This window comes from Stegostoma tigrinum, chromosome 31, assembly GCF_030684315.1.
Source record: "Stegostoma tigrinum isolate sSteTig4 chromosome 31, sSteTig4.hap1, whole genome shotgun sequence".
NCBI lineage: Eukaryota > Metazoa > Chordata > Chondrichthyes > Orectolobiformes > Stegostomatidae > Stegostoma > Stegostoma tigrinum.
This window is the reverse complement of record NC_081384.1, coordinates 25,680,555-25,706,354: the sequence shown is the minus strand read 5'-3', so window position 1 is coordinate 25,706,354 and position 25,800 is coordinate 25,680,555. Positions and strand designations below refer to the sequence as shown.

The following is a 25,800-nucleotide window of genomic DNA, read 5'->3' as shown; positions in this document are numbered from 1 at the left end:
CCCCCCCCCCCCCACACACACACACACACAGTGGTCAAGAACACCCTCAACCGCGTTTCCCGCAACGCATCCCTCACACCCCGCCCCCACCACAACAGCCCCCAGAGGATTCCGCTCATCCTCTCATACCACCCCACCAACCTTCGGATACAATGCATCGTCCTCCGGCACTTCCGCCATCTACAATCCGACCCCACCACCCAAGCCATTTTTCCATCCCCACCCTTCTCTGCCTTCCGGAGAGATCACTCTCTCCGTGACTCCCTTGTCCGCTCCACACTCCCCTCCAACCCCACCATACCCGGCACCTTGCCCTGCAACTGCAGGAAGTGCTACACTTGCCCCCACACCAGCTTCCTCACCCCCATCCCAGGCCCCAGGATGACCTTCCATATCAAACAGATGTTCACCTGCACATCTGCCAATGTGGTATATTGTATCCATTGCACCCAGTGTGGCTTCCTCTACATTGGGGAAACCAAGCGGAGGCTTGGGGACTGCTTTGCAGAACACCTCTGCTCGGTTCGCAACAAACAACTGCACCTCCAAGTCGCGAACTATTTCAACTCCTCCCTCCCATTCCTCAGACGACATGTCCATCATGGGCCTCCTGCAGTGCCACAATGATGCCACCCGAAGGTTGCAGGAACAGCAACTCATATTACACTTGGGAACCCTGCAGCCCAATGGTATCAACGTGGACTTCACAAGCTTCAAAATCTCCCCTTCCCCACTGCATCCCAAAACTAGCCCAGCTTGTCCCCTCCCCCCACTGCATCCCAAAACCAGCCCAGCCTGTCTCCGCTTCCCTAACCTGTTCTTCCTCTCACCCATCCCTTCCTCGCACTTCCACTTCCTACCTCCCACCTCATCCCACCTCCTTGACCTGTCCATCTTCCCTGGACTGACATATCCCCTCCCTACCTCCCCACCTATACTCTCCTCTCTACCTATCTTATTTTCTCTCCATCTTCGGTCCGCCTCCCCCCCTCTCCCTATTTATTCCAGTTCCCTCTCCCCATCCCCCTCTCTAAAGGGTCTAGGCCCAAAACATCAGCTTTTGTGCTCCCGAGATGCTGCTTGGCCTGCTGTGTTCATCCAGCCTCACACTTTGTTATCTGGGGATAAATGTCTATTGTGTTTTAATGTGGTAAATAAACATGCTGAGTATTTGAGACCATAACGCAGGTCTTTTTAGGGCAGCAGTAGTCACTTCTTCCCAATTTATTATTCCATCAAGGCTGCATTTGACTGACTGTGGCATCCAGGACCCCTTGCAAAACTGAAGTCAGTGTGATTCAGAGGGAAAACCTTACTGGTTGGAGTCATACCCAGCAGAAAAGATTGTTATGGTTGTTGGAGGTCAGTCATTTCAGCTTCAAGACCATCTCTAAGATTTCCTCAGGGTAGTGTCTTAGGCCCAACCATCGTCGGCTGTTTCAGTGATCTCTCCATTCATCCAGACTTGGAAATATATCGCCGTTACTACAATGGCATTGGGTCAAAATGCTGGATCTCCCTCACCAATAGTATCATGGGTGTAACTACGCCAAGTGCACTGCAGTGTGTCAAAGTGGCAGCTCACAACCAACCATCCTCTCCAGGGCAACTAAGGATGAACAATAAAGATTGACGTAGCCAGCGATGCCTGAATCCAATAGTATTTTTAAAAATCCCTCTTCTATTGCCTAACTGCTCTTCTAACAGGTTTGATAAATTTGCCTTCAGTTTCATGAGTTTCACCATCGTTAATATCACCCTTGACTCTTATCATTCATGTTTCCTGTACTTTGCCCTCCCTTTGAACCGTGATAAGGTTCCTATGTCCTCACCAGCCTCATAACCATGGAATCAATTTCCATCCTCTGCCATGTTTGGCATGATGCTGCCACCAAATGCACCTTCCCCTCCTTTCCCTTTTAAGCATCATGAATGGACGTTTCCCTCAAGCTTTGATCCACTCCTATATTACCCCCCAACATCCCTTTGCCTTCCCATAGTATCATTCTATCAAACACATGAGATGTAGTGCTTGCCTTTGTAGTTCCTCACCATCGAAAGCCCAAGCACTTGCCCAGATGATGTCATGTTTTCCTGTTTTCACCCTAATTCTCTATATTCGCTGCTTTATGAGATCACTGGGAAGGCCACACTCAGTTTCAGTGTCTGCTTTGCACAAGTCCACGAGGATGGCTGACAGCTTCTTGTGGCCTGTCTTTTTTTAATTTTCCACCATCTGGTCATGATGAAATCTCTCTTGCCTACTGCAGTACAACTTAGGGTTAAGCACCAGCCTCCTTTGTTCACCTTTACACCATTCAAAATTGAGACCAGCTGTTTGAAATCAAAACAGCAACACATTTCTTGTTTCAGATTTATTTTTGTTGCTTTCACTCAGCAGTGCAGATGCTTTAAGCACATTTTATTTTGTTTCTTTTCTGGCCCCATCACTGTTTCCATTTCTCTGGGAAGCCTAATTCTTCTGACATTCAGTCACTCTTGTCTATCACAGACCTACCTTTGTCCTTGTCCAAAACCTAATTCATTTTAAGTCTTCCCAGTTCTGACGCAAGATCTAAAACTGGAAGTGTTAATACTGTCTGTCTGCACTGATGCTGTCCAAGATATTTCTAGCATTTGCAGATTGCTTTTTGGGTTTCTAGCATCCGTGGTCTTCTACTTTTCAATAGAATGTTCTCCTGCTTATAACTTCAGTTATTTGTTCATGAAAAGCAACTTAATTGTAATTATGTATTGACTTTCTCTCCTCCATTCTCAGGCCTAAGGGGAAAATCATGTACCCTTGTGATTGGTTTATCCTAAGCTTCTATTCTGAGGCATGTCATCTTAGATCTATCTTTGACTCCAAAGCAGTGGAGTTTATGGGTATAACCTCTGGTATCATTACTGAGATAGGAATATTCTAAATAGCTGCTCAAAACAACTCCTCATTTCGTCCTCCATTCTGTTTCAGGAATGGCTATTCTCTCTATTGTGCTGAGCTAATGTCCAACATGAAAGATATTCCCAGCACAGAACGTATGGTACTGTGCAGCAAGCAGTGGAAGATGTTGTCTCAGAAAGAGAAGGATGCATATCAGAAACGATGTGAACAAGTAAGAATTCTGGCAATTTAAATGAGAGAGTCCTCTTTCATCCTGGAGACCAGTTACCGCAAGGGTCGGTGTTGGGTCCACTGCTGTTTGTCATTTTTATAAATGACCTAAATGAGGGCGTAGAAGGATGTGTTAGTAAATTTGCAGACGACACTAAGGTCGGTGGAGTTGTGGATAGTGACGAAGGATGCTGTAGGTTGCAGAGAGACATAGATAAGCTGCAGAGCTGGGCTGAGAGGTGGCAAATGGAGTTTAATGCAGACAAGTGTGAGGTGATGCACTTTGGTAGGAGTAACAGGAAGGCAAAATACAGGCCTAATGGTAAGATTCTTAGCAGTGGTGTCCATGTACACAGATCCTTGAAAGTTGCCACCCAGGTTGACAGGGTTGTTAAGAAGGCACACAGTGTTTTAGCTTTTATTAATAGAAGGATCGAGTTCTGGAACCAAGAGGTTATGGTGAAGCTGTACAAAACTCTGGTGCGGCTGCATTTGGAGTATTGTGTACAGTTCTGGTCACCGCATTATAAGAAGGATGTGGAAACTTTGGAAAGGGTGCAGAGGAGATTTACTAGGATGTTGCCTGGTATGGAGGGAAGGTATTACAAGGAAAGGCTGAGGGACTTGAGGCTGTTTTCATTAGAGAGAAGAAGGTTGAGAGGTGACTTAATTGAAACATATAAAATAATCAGAGGGTTAGGTAGGGTGGATAGGGAGAGCCTTTTTCCTAGGATGGTGACGGCGAGCACGAGGGGGCATAGCTTTAAATTGAGAGGTGAAAGATATAGGACAGATGTCAGAGGTAGTTTCTTTACTCAGAGTAGTAAGGGAATGGAACGCTTTGCCTGCAACGGTAGTAGATTCACCAACTTTAGATACATTTAAGTCGTCATTGGACAAGCATATGGACGTACATGGTATAGTGTAGGTTAGATGGGCTTGAGATCGGTATGACAGGTCGGCACAACATCGAGGGCCGAAGGGCCTGTACTGTGCTGTAATATTCTATGTTCTATGTTCTAAGTGTTCAAAACTTTTTAACCCTTTTAACTCAAAATGTGGTCACTGATGAGTATTGCTTCACTTTCAGTCTTGTTTTCATTTGCTTCCTATTTGTAACAATTCATTGTTCTAGTGAAATTGGCTTCCTTAGTGATAGTGAAACAAATTTTATACCTCTGAACAGAGAGGAACCGACAAGCAAAGAGCATCTGAGCTGTTGTTTTAAAATTGATTGTTTAATGCTGCCTTAACTTGGGTTTGCAATAGATTAGGGACAGTTGAAGCTTTGAAATGATCAGATGTTGATTATTTGATTTGTCTTGTTGCCTACCCACAGAAAAAGAAAGAGTACGAAATTAATCTTCATCGGTTTTTGCTGGTAGGTGCTATTCTGTAATTTTCTCTTGTGTCATCTGACTGTGTAATTGGAAGGTACCAAGAATGGATTCTAGATCCAAATCTGTTCGCTTTCAACGGTGTGATTCAAATGGTAGATTGTGGGCTTGCCTCCTTTCTCTACTGAGTTATGATTTTTCACTTTGAAAGCCGTTAAGAATTTTGTCCTTTCCAATGGCAGAGCCTCCCTGAGCATGAGCAACAAAGGGTCCTTTCTGAAGAAAAGATGATTGGAATGAACAAAAGAGCTTCAAACACCTTGAAACAGGGGGGAGTTAAAGGCATCCCATCGCCACCTTCAGATGCCTCAAAGGTGTGTTTTCAGTAATTTCCTTGTTTCAATAAGTTGGCTTATGTCAGAGATCACTTTGTGAATTTCTTTTTTCAGAGTAATGTGGACAATCTTGCACACAACAATGGATCAGTCTATAAGTGAGCCATACATGTAATTTTTTTACACTTTCTGTGAGTTCAACGATTCTAAAGGTGCAGGCATTTAAGGTTGTTTCTGTTGGTGCGAAAGGAAAGTTCGCAGTGGTGATTTGAATGGCACATACTATAGCAGTGTTGACAACACTGAGTCAATCATTATTCCCATACTGTCCTAAACACCAATGTTTGGTTATAGTCCTAAGAATCCTGTCACTCCTGTGCTATTGAATGTCAGCAAGTTACGGTATAAGGAATTGACCACCAAACTCAAACACATGGGGGTCTGCAAGCACCCAAGAGTTCAGTTCCATTTGTGACACTGCTTTAGTTGGTTTGAACTTGGTGCCACATTGAATCAGGCCTGATCTTGGATTGTGATGAACTGGTCCCACACCATCAAATGATGCAAATGTTTACAGAACCAGTGAATCACTCTGGTACGCACTCATTGTAAGGATGTTTATCTAAAATTTGGTAAATAAGCCTTTTTTAAATTTGGGCTGGAATTGCAGTGTGGCTTTAGCATTTTTCTGGAGGCACTCCCTGCAATTTATACAGTTTTAAATGTGGTCATCAGCATTTTAAATACCAACGGGCTTGATTTGTTTGATCTGTTGAATCTGGTTACTTCTGACCTATTTTCCATTGCAGTAACTGGATAAAGTTTCATGACTGGCTTCTGTATCTTTGTCTTGTGTTTGTTATTGAATTGGCAGCTAATTCCAATGGCTGTGTCAGCAGTTCAGAATTTTTTTGGGAGGGGCATGAATAGAGGAGTAAGGGAAGTATCTGTTGCTATGGATCTTCCATTTTTGGCAGGCTTTAACGTATCGGCTTTTGAAACTCCTCCTGTTCTAGATTTCTATATTTTTACCTTTATTTTGTCAGTAGATCACTTTCAGTGCGTAAGTTTCTTTACCATGTGAAATCCCTCACTAAATGGCATCTTTTCCTGTTGTACATAATTTCTCCGAATAGATAGCTAACTGCATTTAGGATATTTTCAGTGGCTTTATTCTTTGGGGAGGTTTCTGGATATGGCCTACATTGATGATGGGAGGTCACTGTCAATTCTAGGTTGTGATACACTGCAGTGTTAATGGTTAAACTGGATGACAAGCTGCAGTAGCTACTGTGTATAGCTCTTCTAAGGGCAGTGTTTGTGGCAAGAATGTGAGTCTTAAGGTTTAATTCGGTGTGCAAAGGCTGACCGTTGTGCCCTGCGAGAGTGCTGGGATCTTTCAGTCATTTACTATCAAACCCCAACGCATTTGAAAGAGCTGAAATGTGAAACTGTTCCAAGTGATCTCTGTAACTGACACTTGGCTGAGTTTGCCTTTATTATCTGATTGAAAGCCTTTTTAAATGTCTTGAAATAGCTTTTTATTATTGGTTTTAACAACATGTATATTGAAAAGCATGTGGATTGTATTAGCTTCTTTTTCAGGTTTGCTGCATTTGCTGTGATGCTGCAGATTCTCCAGTCTGTGTTGTAAAGGAGCTGATCGCTTCCACAGAATTCTGTTCGGTGACTTTTCCCTCAACAGCTGTTCTTGTAATATCATACATTCCTTCCTTTGTTTCCGTACATCTCTCATAGCCAGCTTATTGACACTGCTCTTCTCACCTTTGCCCTGTTCCTGCACAAAATTCATGCTCTGATTATTTGAGTAACAGTTTGAGCTGCTGTTTTCTGTCTGAGCCATTTGACTGAGTGTATATATTTGATTGTCAACTTCCTCACTTGGTATCCTTTCCAACTTGTGTAGTTTGGAGCCTTTAAGTGACAAATTTCAAGTGTCGTTCTTCAAGCTCAACATATCTGTGCATATACATAATTTTAATATACAGTCAACAATATAGAAGACAACATTCTTAATACAATTTCAGGGAAAGGCCATGAGTTTCCAGTTTCACTTACAAGCCAGTGATGGAGAACATATGGTTTATGCATCACTGTTGAACTTAGAATAAATGCTAGAGAAACTCTGCATTCCTGGCAGTGCCCATAAAGTGGAACTTTTTTTACTTTTCCATTTCCAGATCCATTGCCAGACCTGCTGTGTTTCTCCAGCATTTTCTGAATCTGTATCTGTTTCAGGTTTCCAACATACTCAGTGTTTTGCTTTTATGAAAAGAAAATGTTGGCCTGTAGTCTAGAGTTTTCAGTACGGAGGCTTTTCTTTGTGTTGGTAAATCTCCTCTTCCTATTGTGGACTTATTGCTGGCACGTTGCTGCACTTGCTTTGGCTTAACACGTTTTCCAGCAGCAAGCTGTGCAATGTTTAGGGAGCAGTGTTATCCTTAGCTTGGAAATTAGGAGTCTTGTGGAACTGAAAGTTCATTTGAACATTTCAACATTACTGCAGATGCTGTCTTCAGTTGGCAGATGATGCCTTCATCTTCAGGTGTGCGGGGAATCTCTCAGATCATCTCTAGGACTTGTTCTTGCAATTGTATGTCTTTGGCCCAGTGTGATTGAACAGAATCTTCATGCTATTTGTTCAGGATTCCCAATTTTAAACCTGCTTTAAAGATATTCGATGCAGAGATCCATCTGCAGATGACATTCATGTCTGGCTCTCATCTACATCCCATAGCTCATAGTATGATGACCCTGGTCATGTAATCTTCAAACATTTTTGGAAAATAATTTAAATGGTTACTATAGACACACATTTATTATACTGAGACTAGCTCTTTTCTAGATGCTTTTAGATGTGCATTTATGAGCATCAATGTATATCTCAAGTTCTGGTGTATGCTGTATACTGAGGACAATCTGCTGGTTCATATTCCATTCGTAAAATCATGCTTTAGGTATTCTGCAATCTGTCAAATGCTTATCCTATCGTCTTCACATTTGACAGTGCTTACAGCAAGGGCATCAGGAGCAGGAGGAATGGCAAGTAGTAAGTTTACAGACTGCTGTGTGGCAACTTGGTATATCTTATACCGACCAAATGTCAGTGGATGATACTTGCACCCATTGCTGTTTACTTTTTTTTTAAAGAAAGGCCATTGGGTGGGATAGCATTCAAGTCCAGTTGCATTTTGTTGGCTTACTGAAAACTGCTACCTTTTTGTTTATCTGCTATATTTTTGTGAGTATTATTTTGTTTTTCTCACTGCCTTCGATTGGTGTCAATTACAGATTAATGAGATGATGTTTCAGGGGTTAGAATGTCTTTTCACTGGCACATCTCCAAGCTTGAGGGGGTGTCTCCATTGATAAGTGGCTAGGAAAATGTTTTAAAAATATCAATCTACTGTAATGGCTAAGAAGTTGCAAGTAATTGGAATGAATTGAGCGCTTCTCTGGTCACCAAGAGGTCTCTGCCTCTCTTGTATTATGGTTCAATGTTCAGCTGAAGAAATATCTGAAGAGCCTGAATAAATAAGTACCCAAACAATTTGGTAAATGTGTGACTTGTTTCTGTGGTGTGGTCTCTAACGTACTGAATGATCTTGTCCTTACCCCAGCAGTTTGTGCGCTGAAGCGTTGGCTGGATATTGTTGTCTTCAATTGGGAAAGTTATGAAGCCACAGTTGGGAGGGGGTCATTGATCGGTGTATATGTGTGACAGTTTGACATGGTGCACTCCATTGTGACAACGAGTCTGCCTCTCTCTGCAGAGTTATGGCTTTACAGGATTTGGTTAGAATTTCCACAGCCCAATGTACCTGTCATTTTGGAAAGAATTTGTTTGGGTGTCCAAAGCTTCATGATGTTGTTCGATGTAAAGTTCTATGTATTATTTCTTTATTATTTTATTAAAAAGAAGTCTGTAGGCAACCAAAAGGAGAGAGTGAAAGTGGTTTTGCATAACACTCCCATCTTAGTGAACTGAGTCAAATTGGAGGCGGGACAAATGACAACAGGAAATCTTGAAGCTGCACAGAAAATTACTTTTAAGCACTTGGGGAGGGTCTTAATGCATTCTTATTGTGCATCAGAAGTGGAGGTAAACGTTTGAAATCATGGGACCCTTTGCTGAGAAAGGGGTTTCAGGTACAAGGATTGTAAAGCCTGGCAGCTTGAAGGTAGAATGGTAAAGGAAGTGGAAGACCAGCTGCCAGAATAAGCAAATGGTTAAAGGGTCTCTTCTCACATTTATTATCAGACTACTTCTGACAAACCAAAGCGTCCGATCTCTGCCATGTTCATTTTCTCGGAAGAGAAGCGCAAGAAGATGCAGGAGGAGGAGCCAGAGCTGTCGGAGAGCGAACTGACAAGAAAATTGGCCAGGATGTGGACTGAGCTGTCTGAGAAGAAAAAGGTAAAAATTATTTGGCTGATAGCTACCATATGAGGATCTAGGCAAGGGCAGGTGACAGTGTAATATTTACCAGTAATATTTGTACTGAGACTGGAATACAGGCCATTAAGTTCTTGGATGGTGACAGAGTCTAGTCAGTACAGTAATGAAAGAACAAAATGTTTTTGAGTTGAGTGTGTTAATTATTTCTAGATTTTGAAATTCATGGCCCTGGTTTTTAAAACGCAATGGGTGCAGGTTGACCTTTTTGCAGAATCCACTGGTGTTTTGGACACACTTCTTGAATGGATTGGAGCAGCACAGTTGCATTTGGAGCCCTTTAAATGGTGTTTGAACCAGAAGTTCTGTATCTGAATGTGGAGTTGGTTAATTCCACAATTTTTGCAGCCGGTTCCAAAACTAATGCTTTACATGTGTGATCTGTAGTTCAGACCTAAATTTGTAGCATCAGCAAATGGCACTGTGGTCTAAAGTTGGTGGTCAGCAGTGAACTGAAAATCATCTTCCCGTGTTTTAATCGAAATCAGAATCTTAGCTCTGGAATGAAGGATGTATCTCTTGCAATTCTGTTCCATTCTTCCTGACCAACTTTAAAAGGAAGAGAGTATAGTTCTTTCTATGGGCATTTGCTGCTTTATGGAGCTGCTGTATATTTTCAGTGTTTTGTCTTCGAGCAAGACTCCATATTACTGCTTATGACTGCTGCTTTAATCTTAAGTATCTTAAAAATAAACTGGTACATAAGCATTTAAAGACATCACAGGGCCATTCTCAATGAATTACTTTCTCTGTGGACAGTTTCCATATCCTTCCTTACCAGGGAAGATGTGTTCAATGCATCAGCCTTGGGGAGGAACTGAAGTACTGTGATGTTTTGTTCTTCCTCTATTTTCCTCTTCTATCCAGTCTCTCTCTCTCTCCAGGTCTCTTGTTCATTTGCAAATTTGCCTGAGCACCCTTTGATTGCTCTTTATGCTACACTGTCTTCAGCCTTCACCTGAGGAGTCGTCATGTCCAAACAGTGGGAATTGCATGTTCTTCCTTCACTTAAAAAGCTGAGGCTTTGCAACACCTTTGTAATCCTGCCTGTTGTGTGATATTGTATAAACTCTTAATGTATGTTGTGACATGACTGTAAATCAGGTTTAGTGTACAGTTTTTTTTTGACTACATGCAGTTGACAAGGATCGTAAAACATTCAAGTGTTCAGGGTTTTGTTTTAGAGAAACAGTACTTTTATTTCATCTGAGCTGATATTGGCCAAAACCATAATTGGCCTTGGAGGTATTCTGCAGCTCACAGCTTAGTGTCAGATTCCTGCGGTAGGTCAATGGAGTGAGTGTAATGTGTGCTAAGGTTTGACTGATCTTGATAAGATTCTGCATTCGCTAATGTGAGTCATTGCACCGCACTGTGTCTGTAACGTGGAGCAGGAAATAATAAATTTTGGTTTCTGATATATTTCTAGCTATCCTTTCAGTAAATGTTTATATAGAAATTGAAATGCTAGGGTGCTGTGAAGACCACCTTGCAGCTTTATGACTTAATCTGACACCATCTGACATTAAACACGCCCTGACCTAAAATGTTTGCGAGAGCTGTGAGAGGATAATTTTTTTAGCTGGTAGCTGGCATTTCCCTTTATGATGGGGAAGTGAAAGATTTGCTTCTTGTGGAGCCATGATGATGAGCAAAATTACTGTTAAGCGGACGATTCAGCTGCCTTCATTTTTATTACAATATCTTCTCCGTAGATTGAGGTTACCACCATAGCCAGTGGAAGCCATCAACTGAAGTCCGTCATCAGTTTTGAGACATGACCCGGAATATAAAGCCCTTCAGTCAGTGGCTTGTGATTTGAATCATCTTTTTTTTGAAGTGCTTGTTTGCATTTGATCTTTTTCTGCTGATAGGATGATTCTTACTCCTGAAGCTATTACACAGGTTTCATTTCTTGTGAAAGTGAGAGACACTTCTGACGTGGTTCCACGTTGTGTCTGTGTAACCAGACAGCCATACACAGGTAGATGAGCATTTTGAATTCTAACCTACCAAAGAGCATTTAGACTTACTTGCAGTGGTAATGCGGCTTTTAGTTGTGATATTGTTTACTCGGACCTTTTTAGCATGGTAATTCTCAATGCTGTCTGCATTTAAATCTCTACCCTATCTGGCTGTTTTGGTGGTTCAGTTTGACAAGTTTTCAAAAATACTATGACTCAACCAGGCCTCATCACTGGGTCATACCTTTCCAGGTCTTGCTTCTAGTCTTCAAGTTATGAGTATTGTCTAAGTCTTGCAGTAATGACCATACCTTGCTTTTGAAGAATATGTTAAAAGTTTTCACTTCAATTTGTTTGAGTCAAAGGCTATATTTGTGTATTGGTGCAGTAGTGGAATCTAAGCTTCTATCTACATACATGGTATTCTTCTGCAAAAGGTGTTGTAGGAACGTAGAATTCTTCATTAGAAGGACTATTTGAATACTTGTGGAGATTGAATGTTATTTGAAGAAATAGGACCATATTACAGTCACAACTTTAACCTTCCAGCAGATGGTAGCTCTGATCTAACAGTAGATTGCGTTGTATTCGGTGGCCCGGTGGGGTTGTTTTAATGGAAGGCGTTGTATTTTGAAGGATCTAAAATGATGTTTTTGCTGCAACAGGAGAAGTATCGGCGCATGGAAGCAGCGGCAAAGGCCGAATCGGAACAGAAAAAACAGGGCTATGGAAAAGATGGAAAAGGCTCTGCTATCCGAGGAAAGCTGCCTGAGCCGCCCAAGACTGCAGAAGAGATCTGGCAGCAGAATGTGATTGGAGATTATCTGGCCAAGTACAGGGTATGCACTGGGGTAGTTGAAAGAGAGGAAATGACCACTTGGAATGGAGGAGATGAGATTAGGATAAGATTTAGGCTGCTTGCCAAGCTCTACAAGGATAGGATTGCGAGAATTGCAGATATTCTCTCAATGGTATGAGATATTCAGAGTGCTTGCCTTTCAAATAGCTCAGTGTTTGGTTGCACATCTGTCCTCCAACATGTAAGAATTTTTTTTTGCTATTGTGAATACTGACTTCAAATATTAAAGTGGCTGCATTAGCTTTGCTTGATGTGTTCCAACTTTTTGTGTACACCCAGAGGAGATCGACCCACAGCAGTATGTTCTATCCTGTGGTTTTTTTATTCTTGTCTTCCTCTTCCCTGCATCAAGCGCCATGTGCTTTGCAAAATTGTTCAGAAATCCAAGCTCTAGAGCTTCAGCTTTTTCACTAACACATCAAAACTGATTTCTGTAACTTTACACAACACTGAAGGATTAATGAGCACCGTATAAGTTCTGTGCAATGTGGTTTGTACCCTTTGATTACGGTGACTTTGTTTATTCTTGCTGTCATCTTGCAAATGAATACTGACACAGTTTTTAGATTTGCTTTTTAAAGTTTGGCTGCTGATAAGCAAAGTTTTTATTTTCATTTCTGAAACTACCTTTGTGTATAAATCTCTACCGTCGAATGGCCGAAAATCCCTTTTCAGGTGCAGTGTTTTTTTTTTGCTCGGCCAGTGTAACATTTGCTTATCCATATCCCTCCTCAGCACCAGGATGTACTCCTACCTGGCTTGTTGTTTCCAGTCATCTACATAAGTTGCAATGATTGAAACTTTTCCTGACTACTAAGGCAATCAATTTGTCCTGGGCAAGAGTGTTTCTTGAATTCATGTCCAATAACCATCATTGCAGACTATTTTCTGTAAAATGTTTCAACAAGTCTTGAATTCTTCAACAGCCTGTCAATATGATTAAACACATCCCCAAACTCAGCAATGTGAATGACTAATTGGTTATGTGCAGATTTTTAGGGTCACAATGTCCACGTTTGAATGCTCGTGTGAAGTGTCTTCTAAATCTGGTTCTTAGTGTTGTCAACAGCTAGCTCTAGATCTGCAATGAGCTAGGAAACTGGAAACAACGGTTACAATTCCGCTTCTGTTCAAAATGTGCCTTACACCTGAAAAAGCGCACTGATCATGGGAAGGGCTGAAGAAAATGTCCATTGTATTCACGCTCTGCCATGAATTGATTCTGGAGCAGCAACAGCCTGCGATTGGCTGGCAGTTTTGCCTTTAATGTAAGCACACTCACAGCACTCCTGAGTTTCTGAAGGGACCTGAGCACCTACTATGGTTTTCCTAAAATAATCTGATTCACGTTGCTTAGACTCAATTATCTGCATCAGATCTATAAATTGTAACCTGAACTGCTAACGCAATGTGTTTTGTTTAGTTAACTGAACCCAGTTTTTGATTTATATTGTAATATAACTCTAGCAAGTACCTCATCCATCTTTTGTAATGCCAGCATTTTGTAAAAAGCTGCATTATTTCCCCAACATTTATCTGAAGTTCTACCATAGGAATTATTGGATTAATTTCCATTTCCAGCAGTAGTATGATGTTTTGCTAGAAAATTTCACCTGATGTAATACTGGGCAAGTCATATTTCAAAGTGAAACCTGGCTTGATAGACTATAAGTTTTTGATTTTGCAATTTGATTACTGTGGTGGCCAGTCAATGAATTTATTTGCAAGAGAATGCTTTTAAGACCATTTTGGAAGATTTTGTCATAAATTGCAAATGAAAAATTCAGCCTTTTCCCAGAAATGTTCTTCAGAGATACAACCGCAGTGAAGTGTCACTCCTGTCTTCACTTTAAAACATCTTAGTTGACTGAATGAGATCTCAAGTGTTTCATTTCAACTTTCTGCAAGTTCAGTAGATGTGACTGTTTGTTTGTTTGTCTCTAGACACGTGCAGACAGGATAGTTCATTGAATTTCCTGCCTTTGAGGCTGCTAAAATGGATTAAGACATCTTTCCAGCTCTGTTGACCTGGAGACTGTCAGAAACTAAACTGCCCTTCTGGTTTAGGCCTTGCCTTCCAAACTCAACTTGAGTTTGTTTTATTATCTGCAGGTTAACAATAAGCAGCAGTTACCTGACTCTGTAGATTGTTCAGTCATATAACTTAAGTTACGTGGTGCTGCTTTGATGTAAATTGCACTTTGGTTATTTTTTTTCAAAGGTTGTTAAGCATAAAACAAATTGTAGCAAACCCAATCTCTGCCATTTAAGTTTTGTGTGTGCGCTGCTCTGGTCATGCTCCTCTGAGTAGGAGCAGTAAATGAAATGTGGGTTACGGTATCTATTTGTGACGTCTCTAGTTCTTAGCTTCTTGGCTACATACCAGGTTTGCACCCTATGTCAGATCTACTTAGATATTCAAAGGTGAATAACAACAGCCTAGCCTGAAGATGATCTCTTGATTTTTAACGTTCCATTTACTGTCATGATGAGCTAGACTTGTGGAATTCGTGTCAACGACCTACATACCAATGAACATTGTTTGGCAGAAGCCAAAGCCTTTTTTTCCTTCCTTAAATCTGCTTTTGACTCTGACAGACTGTTCAGTCTGAAGAACAATACTTCAATTTGGACCCCCACATTTGTAACATGCTGCTTACAAATGAGGTTAGACGTTTCATAAAAGTTCTTTTCACCACAATCACCAAGTGAACCAGCGACCTGGAAGACTTGTGACCTGAGACTGAAAACGATTGATTTCTTTACTAGTATATCAGATGCTTAAGTCTGATTTCTTGTTTTCCTCTACAACTGTTCTTGCAATTGGAACAGTTCAGCCTGCAGACCAGGACGTCGGATGTCATCAGTATGACGTGCATGATCGCACATCTTTGTGTCTGACCTACTCAGCATTTGTATGATCAACAATGCTGCCTTCTGTGCGCTTTGCATAGTTGCAGTCCCTTCCAGCCTCAGCCAATGCTCTTGAGGGTTAATGTCTCACCCTCTTTTTTTTTCTATTTTGATTGGCACACCAGTTATGCCCAATAAATTTCTTTTGGGATTTGTTTAATCTGTACTCCAGCGAACTGATGGAGGTGGAGCATTGCACACATTTAGTAGCGCACGCTGTCAGATTGATTATAATCTGAATGAGTCTTGACATTGCAGAAATGCTGGGCTTCACGGTGTGTGTTTTTTTTTTGTTTTTTTTAGAATGACCGCAGTAAGGCTGTCAGAGCGATGGAGGCTACTTGGAGTGCAATGGAGAAAAAGGAGAAATTAATGTGGATTAAAAAAGCAGCTGAGGATCAAAAGCGATATGAGGTATTCTCATCTCTGTTCCTTTTAACAGCAAGTTGAGTACCAGAAGACTTGCTCTTGACTGACCTAAAATTCGAAGTTTTTGCCATTCATCAACCAGTTTAGTAGCAAGTTGCTAACTTGGATGCTTGTGTTTCTGCAAATAGGTACATTGTGCCATGTTCAGTGAAGTGAATATGAAGTGCCCCTGCTGTACAATATCATCTCTTGTACACTCAGTTCAAAAAAGCACTTCACTATTGGCTGAAAGTTTAACATTGATGGGGCGCTCTTAAGCATCGTGAATGAAATCAGATGGAGCCGTCTCAGTCCAGTACCTTTATGCTTTAAAGCGTGTGGTCTCAAGCTACATGGATGCCAACATGCGCACAGTGCAGTGGATAGATCCTACTAAAATAGGAGCTTCAATTCATTGGGTCATGAAGAGTTTTACTCTGTAACTGATCAGCAACCTCACTTAACTCAAATACTCGATACAGATAGTAGTGAAGAAATGCTCCGGATGTTTTGGCAACAGTTTTCCAAAGAAAAGCTAGCTTATCAACGATTTTAGTATAAGAAGCATTTCAGTTCTGGTATTATGCATAGGATAAGGCGAAAGAATACTCTTGTTTAATTGAGTTCACTTCTTCGCTGAAGTTACGGCAGTAGAAAGCGCCAAAATAATAGAGTTGCTCCAATGAGCTGTGCAGCAGAGTAAGAGGTCTGTCTGTCTGAGGACCCTCAAGTGATTACTTGAGAGGCATGACACCCATCAGTGTGAGTGAACGTCAAGCAGACGAATGGAGTGCTATTTGTATTCAATGTCAAGTGACAGTGTTTTAGAGGTTGCATTTCAGTTGGCTCATTAAGATACTATTGACTTGGAACTATTCACTTTTTTAATGATTATCGTTTAGACTTGCCTTTTAGTTGTGTTTCAAATATCATTTGTCTGTATTCTTGTCTGTATGTTTGCAATCTAGCGGCAAATTCAAGAAGGGAGAAAATGTCAAATCATGCTTTGGAGCCTGGTCCTACTTTTCCATAGTGTCTTCATCCTAGAGCAGTATTGGTAGTATTTTGTTGATTCCACAAAGTAGTGTTGTCAGTTAAAGGAGATACTACTCTGTATCAGCCACAGAACTGAGATTATAGGGGCATAATGTGGGTCAGTTTATTTTTAGTTGGAACGATCTGATGCCATTGCAGTCTTGTATTATGGAGAAGTGGAGCAGGCTACAAGGGAAGCATGTTAAAAATACTTTTTGACTAAATTGCCACTAATATTGTCTTAGTTTTATGTTGCTGTCAATCAAAATAATAACCAACATCTAAGAAACACCAGCGCTTGACTCGGTGATGTCAGATCAGCCAATGAGGACTGGGAGAGTTGGACTCTCTTGTGATTTCACATGAAATGAAATCTAGTGGTGTTAATGTTCCTTTGTCACTTGGAAAGAAAAATCTGATTGCACGATATATTGCTCGACCTTTATAATATCTTGGTGCAGCTACTAATCTGCATTTCTTCTTGCAATTACCTTGTAAGACACTAATACAAATCTAATATATTACAAGTTTAGTGGTATCAAGTAATATGCTCAATGATGTGGAGAGCATTTCTGGCCTGAAGATGGTGTCAAAGATGTATTTGAGATTAATCCATATAACACAATAGATGGTAATGGCCATCATGCCACTATATTTTGGTTACAAAACTTACTTGCCCCATTGGTTTCTCACTAGGGTTAATTTCATACACGTTTCAAAAACAACAGTCTGCGTTCTTCTATCTTTCATGATATTTTAACACCAGAAGAGTGATTGGAGCAGCCTCCCTAACTATTTGTCTGTGTTACTCTGGCAACACGTTTGACTGGTCTGGGCAGCTGATGCATTGTACAAGTACAAGAAAGGTGTCTTTTGGCTTAAGCCTCACTAACAAAGTGAGGGTAAATCTCCTGCATGTACTGCTGAATGCATCATGTGGAAATATCCTCCATACTGGCATATCTTGTGGAAATATCCTCCATACTGGCATATCTTGTGGAAATATCCTCCATACTGGCATATCTTGTGGAAATATCCTCCATACTGGCATATCTTGCCTCTCTAGGGGTCACATTTGATTGAAAATGGGAGTGCTTTCTCTTCCCCCCCCCCCGCAACAATGTCGAAGTTGTGCTGAAAATACGGTAGCACTAAGAGTTCTGGTCGCTCACTTACAGGAAGGATATTACACTGGAGAGGGTTCAGAAGAGATTTACCATGATGTTGCCGGGTATGGAAGGTTTGAGTTATAAGGAAAGGCTGGATAAGCTGAAACTTCTTTTCCCCGGATTGTACGAGGATGAGGGGTGATGTTGTAGAGGTTCAGAAAATCATAAGGGTCACAGATAAGGTGAATAGCAAGGGTCTTTTCCCTGGGGTGGGAGAGTTCAAAACTAGGGGGCATATCTTTTAAGGTGAGAGGGGAGAGAAAAGACATGAGGGGCAAATGTTTTACGCAGGATGATTCACGTGTGGAGTGAACTTCCTGAGAAAGTGGTGGGCGTGGGCGAAATTACAACATTTGGCTAAGTACGTGAATAGGAAAGATTTGGAGGGATAGAGGCCAGGAGCAGGCAGATGGGATTAGTTTAGTTGGGATTATGTTTGGCATAGATTGGTTGGATTGAAGGCTGTGTTTCCATGCTGTATGACTCCATAGCTGAAAGACCATTTATCTACCATCTACATCCCCGCATAGGGTTGGATGGCAGCTTAGAAGTGATTTGCAAGAACTATTGCATCCATGCCCAAGTTTGTGTTTTTACGCACTTTGAGGCTCCTGTTTGATGATCATCAGCAAAAGCACTTGGATTGTATTTCCCGTTTTTACGTTTCTCCCCCATCCCTTACTTCCTAGAGCTAATGTTTCAGAATTGCTGCTGTGCCATTTCTTTTACTGCACCCAGATATTGTTGTGCTGTGAGAAAAGATCGTTGTGAGCAATGGCCAAAACATTTTTTTAAAAAATCAAATGCTCACTGTCTATTACTTTTACTACTGAAGCCTTTTGTTTTATAAATTATTATTTTGCATTTCAGAAAGAATTAAGTGAAATCCGAACACCAGCAACAAACGCAAACAAGAAAATGAAATTTGAAGGGGAACCAAAAAAGCCACCCATGTATGTACCTTCTTTTAGTATCCAAATGTTCACAATGATTGGGTGAGGATTAGACTTAAACCCTGAAATATTTTCCAACTTCTTGTGACATGCCTCTGATTTAACTCAATTACGATGATAAATTCTAAACTTTGTTGGATAGTTGTATTCTTTTTACAAATAAACATTGTAATAGAGTAGAATCAGAAGTGGCATGTGGGAGGGTTGTTTTATGGTCAGAACGAGGGTAAGCAGGGAATTAGGGGCATTGCTGAAGGGATTAGTTGGTAATGTGTTTTAGCAAATTCTTTTCCTGCATCACTTGGGAGCCTCAAAGTTTTGCCAATCACTTTACCAATTCTGCTTTAAATGCTGATGGATTTAAATAAAATTTCAGAGAAAGTGGTATTATGTATTTTGCAGAAATTCTGATGTATGTGGTAACTGATTTTAAACTATTGCTTCACTGATTTCAGTGTGAGGGAAGAATGACAGGAGGGTTTCACAAAACTCTTCTGTTTGCTAAGATATAATTTATCTAATATGCTCACCCCTATGAGTTTATGTTGGTCGGTTGTCCTGAAGAAAGGTTTATAATGACTGCCATTTCAGGAATGGTTACCAGAAATTTTCTCAGGAACTCCTCACAGGTGGTGAGCTAAACCATCTGAATCTGAAGGATCGGATGGTAGAGATTGGGAAAAGATGGCGGAAAGTCACCCAGGCTCAGAAGGACCGTTATAAGAAGATGGCAGAAGAACAGCAAAGCCAATACAAAATCAACCTGGAAGCCTGGCTTAAGGTAGGTAGCCTGCACTATTGACTGAAAGTAGGAGGCAGTTATAGTTGGAGAGTTTGAATCCATTATCAGTTGAGGATTTATCTTTCAGCATTCTGTGAATGGGCTTCTGACTGAATAGATTTGAGGTGAACTGGCTTCTACATTCACTCATTGACCTGATGGCATGCGTTAGTTATCTCCATTTGGCCAGTCTTTGGTTATCTTTTACCGCTTATTAACCCGATGCCATACCAAATTTAAAATAAAATTACTGCTGGAAAAACTCAACAGGTATGGCAGCATCTGGGGTGTGGGAGTGTTTTCTTTCCCCCGACTCAGGAAGCAGGCAGGATTCAGACAAGTGGACGATGTTTACTCAAGCAGAAACTGGCTTCTGCAGGGAGAGAGGACCAAAGGATTCTCCTCTTCCCACCTCCATGAATCTGATTTCAGATCAATGACACCCCACACCCGCTGCTTTTACAAAGAGATACAGCATTTTTATGGTACAGTAAACAAATACAGTGTAGTTATAGTCCTTCCCCTTAATTCAAACACCCAATCCTGTGGGACCTTAATCAGTGATGGGCACTTCCATGGACAGCCCCAGGTTCCCATGATCTTATGGTATTAGCTAGACATTGTAATCGCTAGGCCTTGGGATCTTCCCATGCATCCTGTTTATTTGCATTCCAAAAGTCAAATGGCTGTACTCCTTCGGGTCTTACTCAGGCTTCTTTATCTGTTAGGACAGCTTGAATTCTATAGCCCATTGTGTTTTGGTGCTCTCTTTTACCACAGTCAGATACTCCTTTTTTCCCCCCACTGTCTCAATTACATAATGTAAAAGTAAAAAGTTAGGTTAACTTCTGTTATAAAGTTAATGTGTACCATTATACAACTACAACTATAAGCATTTTGTAATTCATTGCAATTGTGATTGATCTATCTTTAGGGCATAAGAGAGGGTGCTTTGTGAGGATAGTTAATCATTACATCTGAGCTTAAATTTTTTTTAAGGCTTGTGCTATATGCTGGTTATGTATTGAAACCAACTTCTACGATTTAGAGCATTTTTAGCTAGAAGCTATTTAATATTGCTTGTAGCTTCAAAGAGGCAATTATTTACCATGAAGAAAATTTAGTTATCCTTGCAGCTGCTTGAGGACCTAATCTAGCACCTGACCTTATTCATTCACTGGGACAATCACCCTTTCATTAATAAAGCTGGAATTGGTCATTTATTTGTCCTAAGGCATCCTTTTATCAGAACAGTCTCGGGTGGGAACATTCAGCGTTCTTTTACTGACGTTCCAGCAGTTCTGTTCAAAGTTACCATTGTGTTTCACTGTGAGCAGGCTGCTTAGTTTTGCTTAACTTCTGTCTGCTATCTTGTAAACAGGTGCGGGCAGCTTACATGGCAATGTACAGATCACCCCTACGTGGGGTAAGAAAAACAGTGAATATTTCAGAGTCTGGAACATTTCTTCAGAGCTCCAATAATGTTATCTTGTCTTTGCCATTGCTATTGCCATGCCATGCTGTTCCTCACCTGAGGCTGTCCCTCGCTCACTCATCCTAATGCACCTTCTAAGGGATTTTCTCACTTGGATGATCTTTCCTTTTAAGAACTCTCCAAAGTATGCAAGTGTCCTGACTTTCAGTGACCAATATTGAACCACATCCTAATATGAGCTGGTTGATGTATCATCAAGCCTAACATAACCTCCTTGTGGTTCTAGTTAAGCATTCAGCTTTTTTCCCAAATTGAAAGAAATGTATCCACCACAATCATTAATTTTGAAAGCTTATCTGTGCTGTTTTCATTCTTTAAACATACAGTATTTCAAAGTGTAGTGGTGACAGATGTTTGCTGTTCAGCTGTCAATATTTCAAATTGTTCTGAGTCTTTCTGCCAAACCTTAACTATGGTGCCTGTCCTTATCTTGCTGTTTCATGCCATCTGTAAAAGTGTTGAGCTTACAGTTGGTATCTGCATCTTACAGATTTGAAATCTAATCGCTGATCCCTATGATGATCTTACAAACTCAGTATCCAAGCTGAGCTTTTAGTCATTTTGCTCTTAATTCCACACTTTTTATTATCCTAATCCTTGTGGACTTTAGCAAGTTTTCCATATTGTAATCTTTTCTATGCAGCTGAAAAATTTTCTTTTTCTTTACTTTGACAGGCAGACTAGTGTTTTTTTCCTGCCACCTTGTAACTGCTTGCTGGTTATAATCCAACATTTAAGTCAACACCAATGCATATTGCTTGAAAAGGAACTGAATGTTAATGGGGATTACATGGTCTGAGCTAATGACAGCCTTGTTATTGTAGTTGCTTTTTTTTTTATTTGAATTGGACAAGGGCAATATTTAATTATGAACATTATTTTCATAGAGCTTATCGCCTCAAGAGAGAGCCATGTACAAGGAATACACTACAAACGTAAGTTGATTGACCAACTAAATTTTGGCAATCATTGTATTCAATGCTCAGTTAGAAATGTACTTCTGCGGGCTCTCGGAATTTTGGCTTCACTTCATTTTTAAAGAGAAATGTTTTCTGTTGACTAGCTGTTATACACGAGATTACACCACCCTAATGGCCTGTGAGCTAATATCTGCTCCAAATCTTGACTTAATGACCAAGTTATACTTGGAAAATAAAGTACTTAGCTTGTAAGTCTGATATTTGAAATGGTAGCTTTAGTTTGTTTTGCTGGGTGATGGTGGTGAGAGAGATGGGGTGGTTTGCAGGACAATTCTTAATGAAAGCGCATGATTGCAGATATTTAATATTTTGATGCCCTTTCTATAATGTCTTTGACAGAAACGCAAAAGTACTACAAAAGCAGCTAGTCCAAATCCCAAAATGAAAATTGCATTACAAACACAGAGTGCAAGTGTAAGTATCTATCAAGTTATTGCAGCTTTGATTTGGCAAAAACACCTCGTGTATTCTTGTGGCTGAGCTAATTTGTTAGAGATCCAAGATAGGAAATGGGAAATGTTGCAAACAGGTCAAACGCAGTGCTTTTTTTTTTCAAAATGGTTACCCTGTGCAACAGAGTTTACGTCATGACGTTGGGGGTTATTTAAATCCAGTTGTTTTTTTTTAATTCAAATCCTCCCATCTGCCTTGGCAAGATTTGAATCCAAGTCCCTAGAATATTTGCTGAATTTCTTGATTAATAGTCTATTGATAATACCACTAAGCCATCACCTGCTGTTGCAGTTTTTTAAAAAGTGCAGTAGCATCGGTCAGATAAATTTGATGCATAGAGAAGACCAGTTGCCTTTATAATATATTATTGCTCTGAATGGCCTAACTTTAAAATTTAAAGTTGTGTACCCTTGCTTCATCAGAGAAATATCTTCTCTATATCTAGTTTGTTGAATCTTTTTACAATGTTAGTACTCTCAATTAAATTGCCTTCTAAATCTAAGGAGATGCACCGTGTAAATATATAATCTGTCCTTATAAATTAGTTGCTTTGTATTCATAATTGTCCAATACATCGAAGGCTGGAGTAATCCTTCTGTGTCCAAAGCTGAACCCACTATTCCAGATAGAGTTTGATGACCTGAAGCATAACTGAGCTACAGCGAACACTAAGTAGAACTTTGCATGAGCATGCACGAGGATTTCAGTGGTTTATGTACTTGGGCACGTAAAACCTTTTTGCTTCTCATCAACTTCCACCTTCCAATTTGTGTGCCTTTAATCCAGCATGAATGACCTTGCACTTCCCACTTTGAACTCCAGTTGTTACAGTTTTGGCCATTCACTTAGCCTTTCCATGACACATTCTATAGCTTCCAGTGTTCATCTACACAGCCTTCATGCCTTTTCAATTTGGGGTTAGTTGTAAATTTGAAAAAGACATCAGTGTCTAGGTCATCGATTCTTGTGGTGCAATGTTGGGTTCATGGATGAAATTCACAGTGATGACACCATGTGTCACATTCTGCCAATCAGAGTGCGATGCTGGTAATGTTCTTCCTAGTGAAGGGTAGCTGTTGTATGCTTAAATTTTACTCCTATTGCAGTTCTAAGTTTGACTGAATGTGTGCTGTGGAACTGACCACAGGAAATTTTTTGACAAGGTTCTATAGATGAGTGCAAGCTTTGATGATTAAATGCACCATTTGCAAGGGTATAGTGTTAATCAAAGAAGAAATGTGGCGGATGTAGTTGCTTGACATTGAATCAGTTGAAATAGACAGAAGGGTCCACAGTTAGATTATTAATAATTGAACTGTTTATTCATTAATGGATGTAGATGTCACTGGCTGAGCTAGCCGTTGTCACTTACCTGCCCTCAGGGCAAATAGTGATGAGAGTCAAAACATTGCTGTAGCTCTCAAGTCCCATGTAGGCCAGACCAGGTAAGGACAACAAATACCTTCCCTAAAGGACATCTGTGAACCAGATGGGTATTTCCCTCACAACCGACAATGGTAAGACTCATCATTACCTGACTCATGTTGAATTCAAATTCCACCATCTGATATGGCAAAGGCACGTCCCCAGAGCTTTTGTCTCTGGATTATGAATCTAATAATGTGTAGGTCATTGCTGCCCCATTTAGACATCCATATATAGGAAAATATCAGCAAGCACTCACATTGTTTTTTATTGCTATTTGGTGAAGTAAACATGTTGACAAGGACAACAACTTTGTCTCGACTTGGGCCAATGGCAGTTAACCTTTGTTTTTTTTAGTAACACATCAGGTTCAGAGTTTGTAGCAATAATTTTGCCCTCTTTAGTATTAGTACTAGAGTGATCATTCTGATTTTGTTTTTGGGAGGTGCAAGAAAACATTTTTTTGAGCATGGAAGTCTGAACCATTCATAAATGATGAAATTAACATATTCAAATGTTTGATCTTTAGTCTTCAACATGGATTTTATGCATCGTATCTTGTTAAAGGAGAAATTAGCTCGAGTTCCAGTATTCAGAGTTCCTACTGATTTCTGCAGGAAACTGAGGATTCTGATGAAGATGATGATGACGATGAAGATGATGACGACGATGATGATGAAGAAAAGGCCAATTCTTCAGATTCTGATGACTCCTCAGGTTCAGACAGTGATGAAGAAAGTGAGGAAGAGGATGACGCAGATGAGGTAAAGTAAATTGCTTTCTTTTGCAATGTGCTTTTCAGGAGGATTGGATGGAACTTTAATGAACATTTTCTGCCTTACTACTTCCTCCACTTCCAAAAACTTTCAATAAAATTGTTTTTTCTGGGCTGAAAGTTCCCTCTCTTGGTTTTAATGGTTTTCCTGCCTGAAATCTAAATCCATTTCCTGAACAAATAAAATGCTGTTCAGAACTCAGCAGGGAATAGTTATTTAATTCAGAAACAAGAGGTTGGCCAATTAATATTGGGAGAGATTTAAGTAGAATAAGACAGGCTGGAAAGAATTTTATCTCTAAATATATTTGCTGGAATTTTTGAACAATAGTTTCAGTAGTCTTTGCCGCATTTCCCTAATCTGTTAAGAGTTGGCAGTCAAGTTTAGCCACTTTTTAATAAGGCAGTGAAAAGAGATCTTAACACCTAAGGTCACAATTCAAATTGGCTTGGGTTAATACTTTGTTTCATCTCTCCTTTCCATTTATGGCCTATGTAAAATACGGACAATGTTTCCATTTCAAACTGTTTTGACTTATGTATGTTAAAAATGTTTCAATCCAGGCTAGATGTTCTCCAGTGTCTTGCTACCTAATATGTCAATCAGACTGAAACCATCTCACCAATTGAGCATTTTATCAATGAATGGCTCAAGTGAGGTCTTTAAATCATAAACAGCAAGAGTTGACCATTTGAAATAATGGGAACTGCAGATGCTGGAGAATTCCAAGATAATAAAATGTGAGGCTGGATGAACACAGCAGGCCAAGCAGCATCTCAGGAGCACAAAAGCTGACGTTTCGGGCCTAGACCCTTCATCAGAGAGGGGGATGGGGAGAGGGAACTGGAATAAATAGGGAGAGAGGGGGAGGCGGACCGAAGATGGAGAGTAAAGAAGATAGGTGGAGAGAGTATAGGTGGGGAGGTAGGGAGGGGTTAGGTCAGTCCAGGGAAGACGGACAGGTCAAGGAGGTGGGATGAGGTTAGTAGGTAGATGGGGGTGCGGCTTGGGGTGGGAGGAAGGGATGGGTGAGAGGAAGAACCGGTTGGGGAGGCAGAGACAGGTTGGGCTGGTTTTGGGATGCAGTGGGTGGGGGGGAAGAGCTGGGCTGGTTGTGTGGTGCAGTGGGGGGAGGGTCGAACTGGGCTGGTTTAGGGATGCAGTAGGGGAAGGGGAGATTTTGAAACTGGTGAAGTCCACATTGATACCATATGGCTGCAGGGTTCCCAGGCGGAATATGAGTTGCTGTTCCTGCAACCTTCGGGTGGCATCATTGTGGCAGTGCAGGAGGCCCATGATGGACATGTCATCTGAAGAATGGGAGG

At 40.7% G+C, this 25,800-nt stretch overlaps 1 protein-coding gene across 13 annotated transcripts in view; it reads left to right on the top strand.

The window, feature by feature from the left end:
- The window catches only part of ubtf (upstream binding transcription factor), a 75,301-nt gene that overhangs the window by 44,346 nt on the left and 5,155 nt on the right, over positions 1–25,800 (top strand). For 7 of the 13 annotated variants that reach the window (XM_048560382.2, XM_048560385.2, XM_048560383.2 and 4 more), the window contains exons 10-20: positions 2,975–3,116; positions 4,455–4,496; positions 4,695–4,826; positions 9,070–9,225; positions 11,894–12,067; positions 15,304–15,414; positions 18,483–18,565; positions 19,157–19,346; positions 21,729–21,776; positions 22,161–22,235; positions 24,317–24,463. In XM_048560382.2, the coding sequence (XP_048416339.1) occupies positions 2,975–3,116; positions 4,455–4,496; positions 4,695–4,826; positions 9,070–9,225; positions 11,894–12,067; positions 15,304–15,414; positions 18,483–18,565; positions 19,157–19,346; positions 21,729–21,776; positions 22,161–22,235; positions 24,317–24,463 (1,300 nt within the window). The remainder of the gene's footprint in view (positions 1–2,974; positions 3,117–4,454; positions 4,497–4,694; positions 4,827–9,069; positions 9,226–11,893; positions 12,068–15,303; positions 15,415–18,482; positions 18,566–19,156; positions 19,347–21,728; positions 21,777–22,160; positions 22,236–24,316; positions 24,464–25,800) is intronic. The other 6 variants (XM_048560388.2, XM_048560389.2, XM_048560387.2 and 3 more) reach the window with 6 other exon arrangements.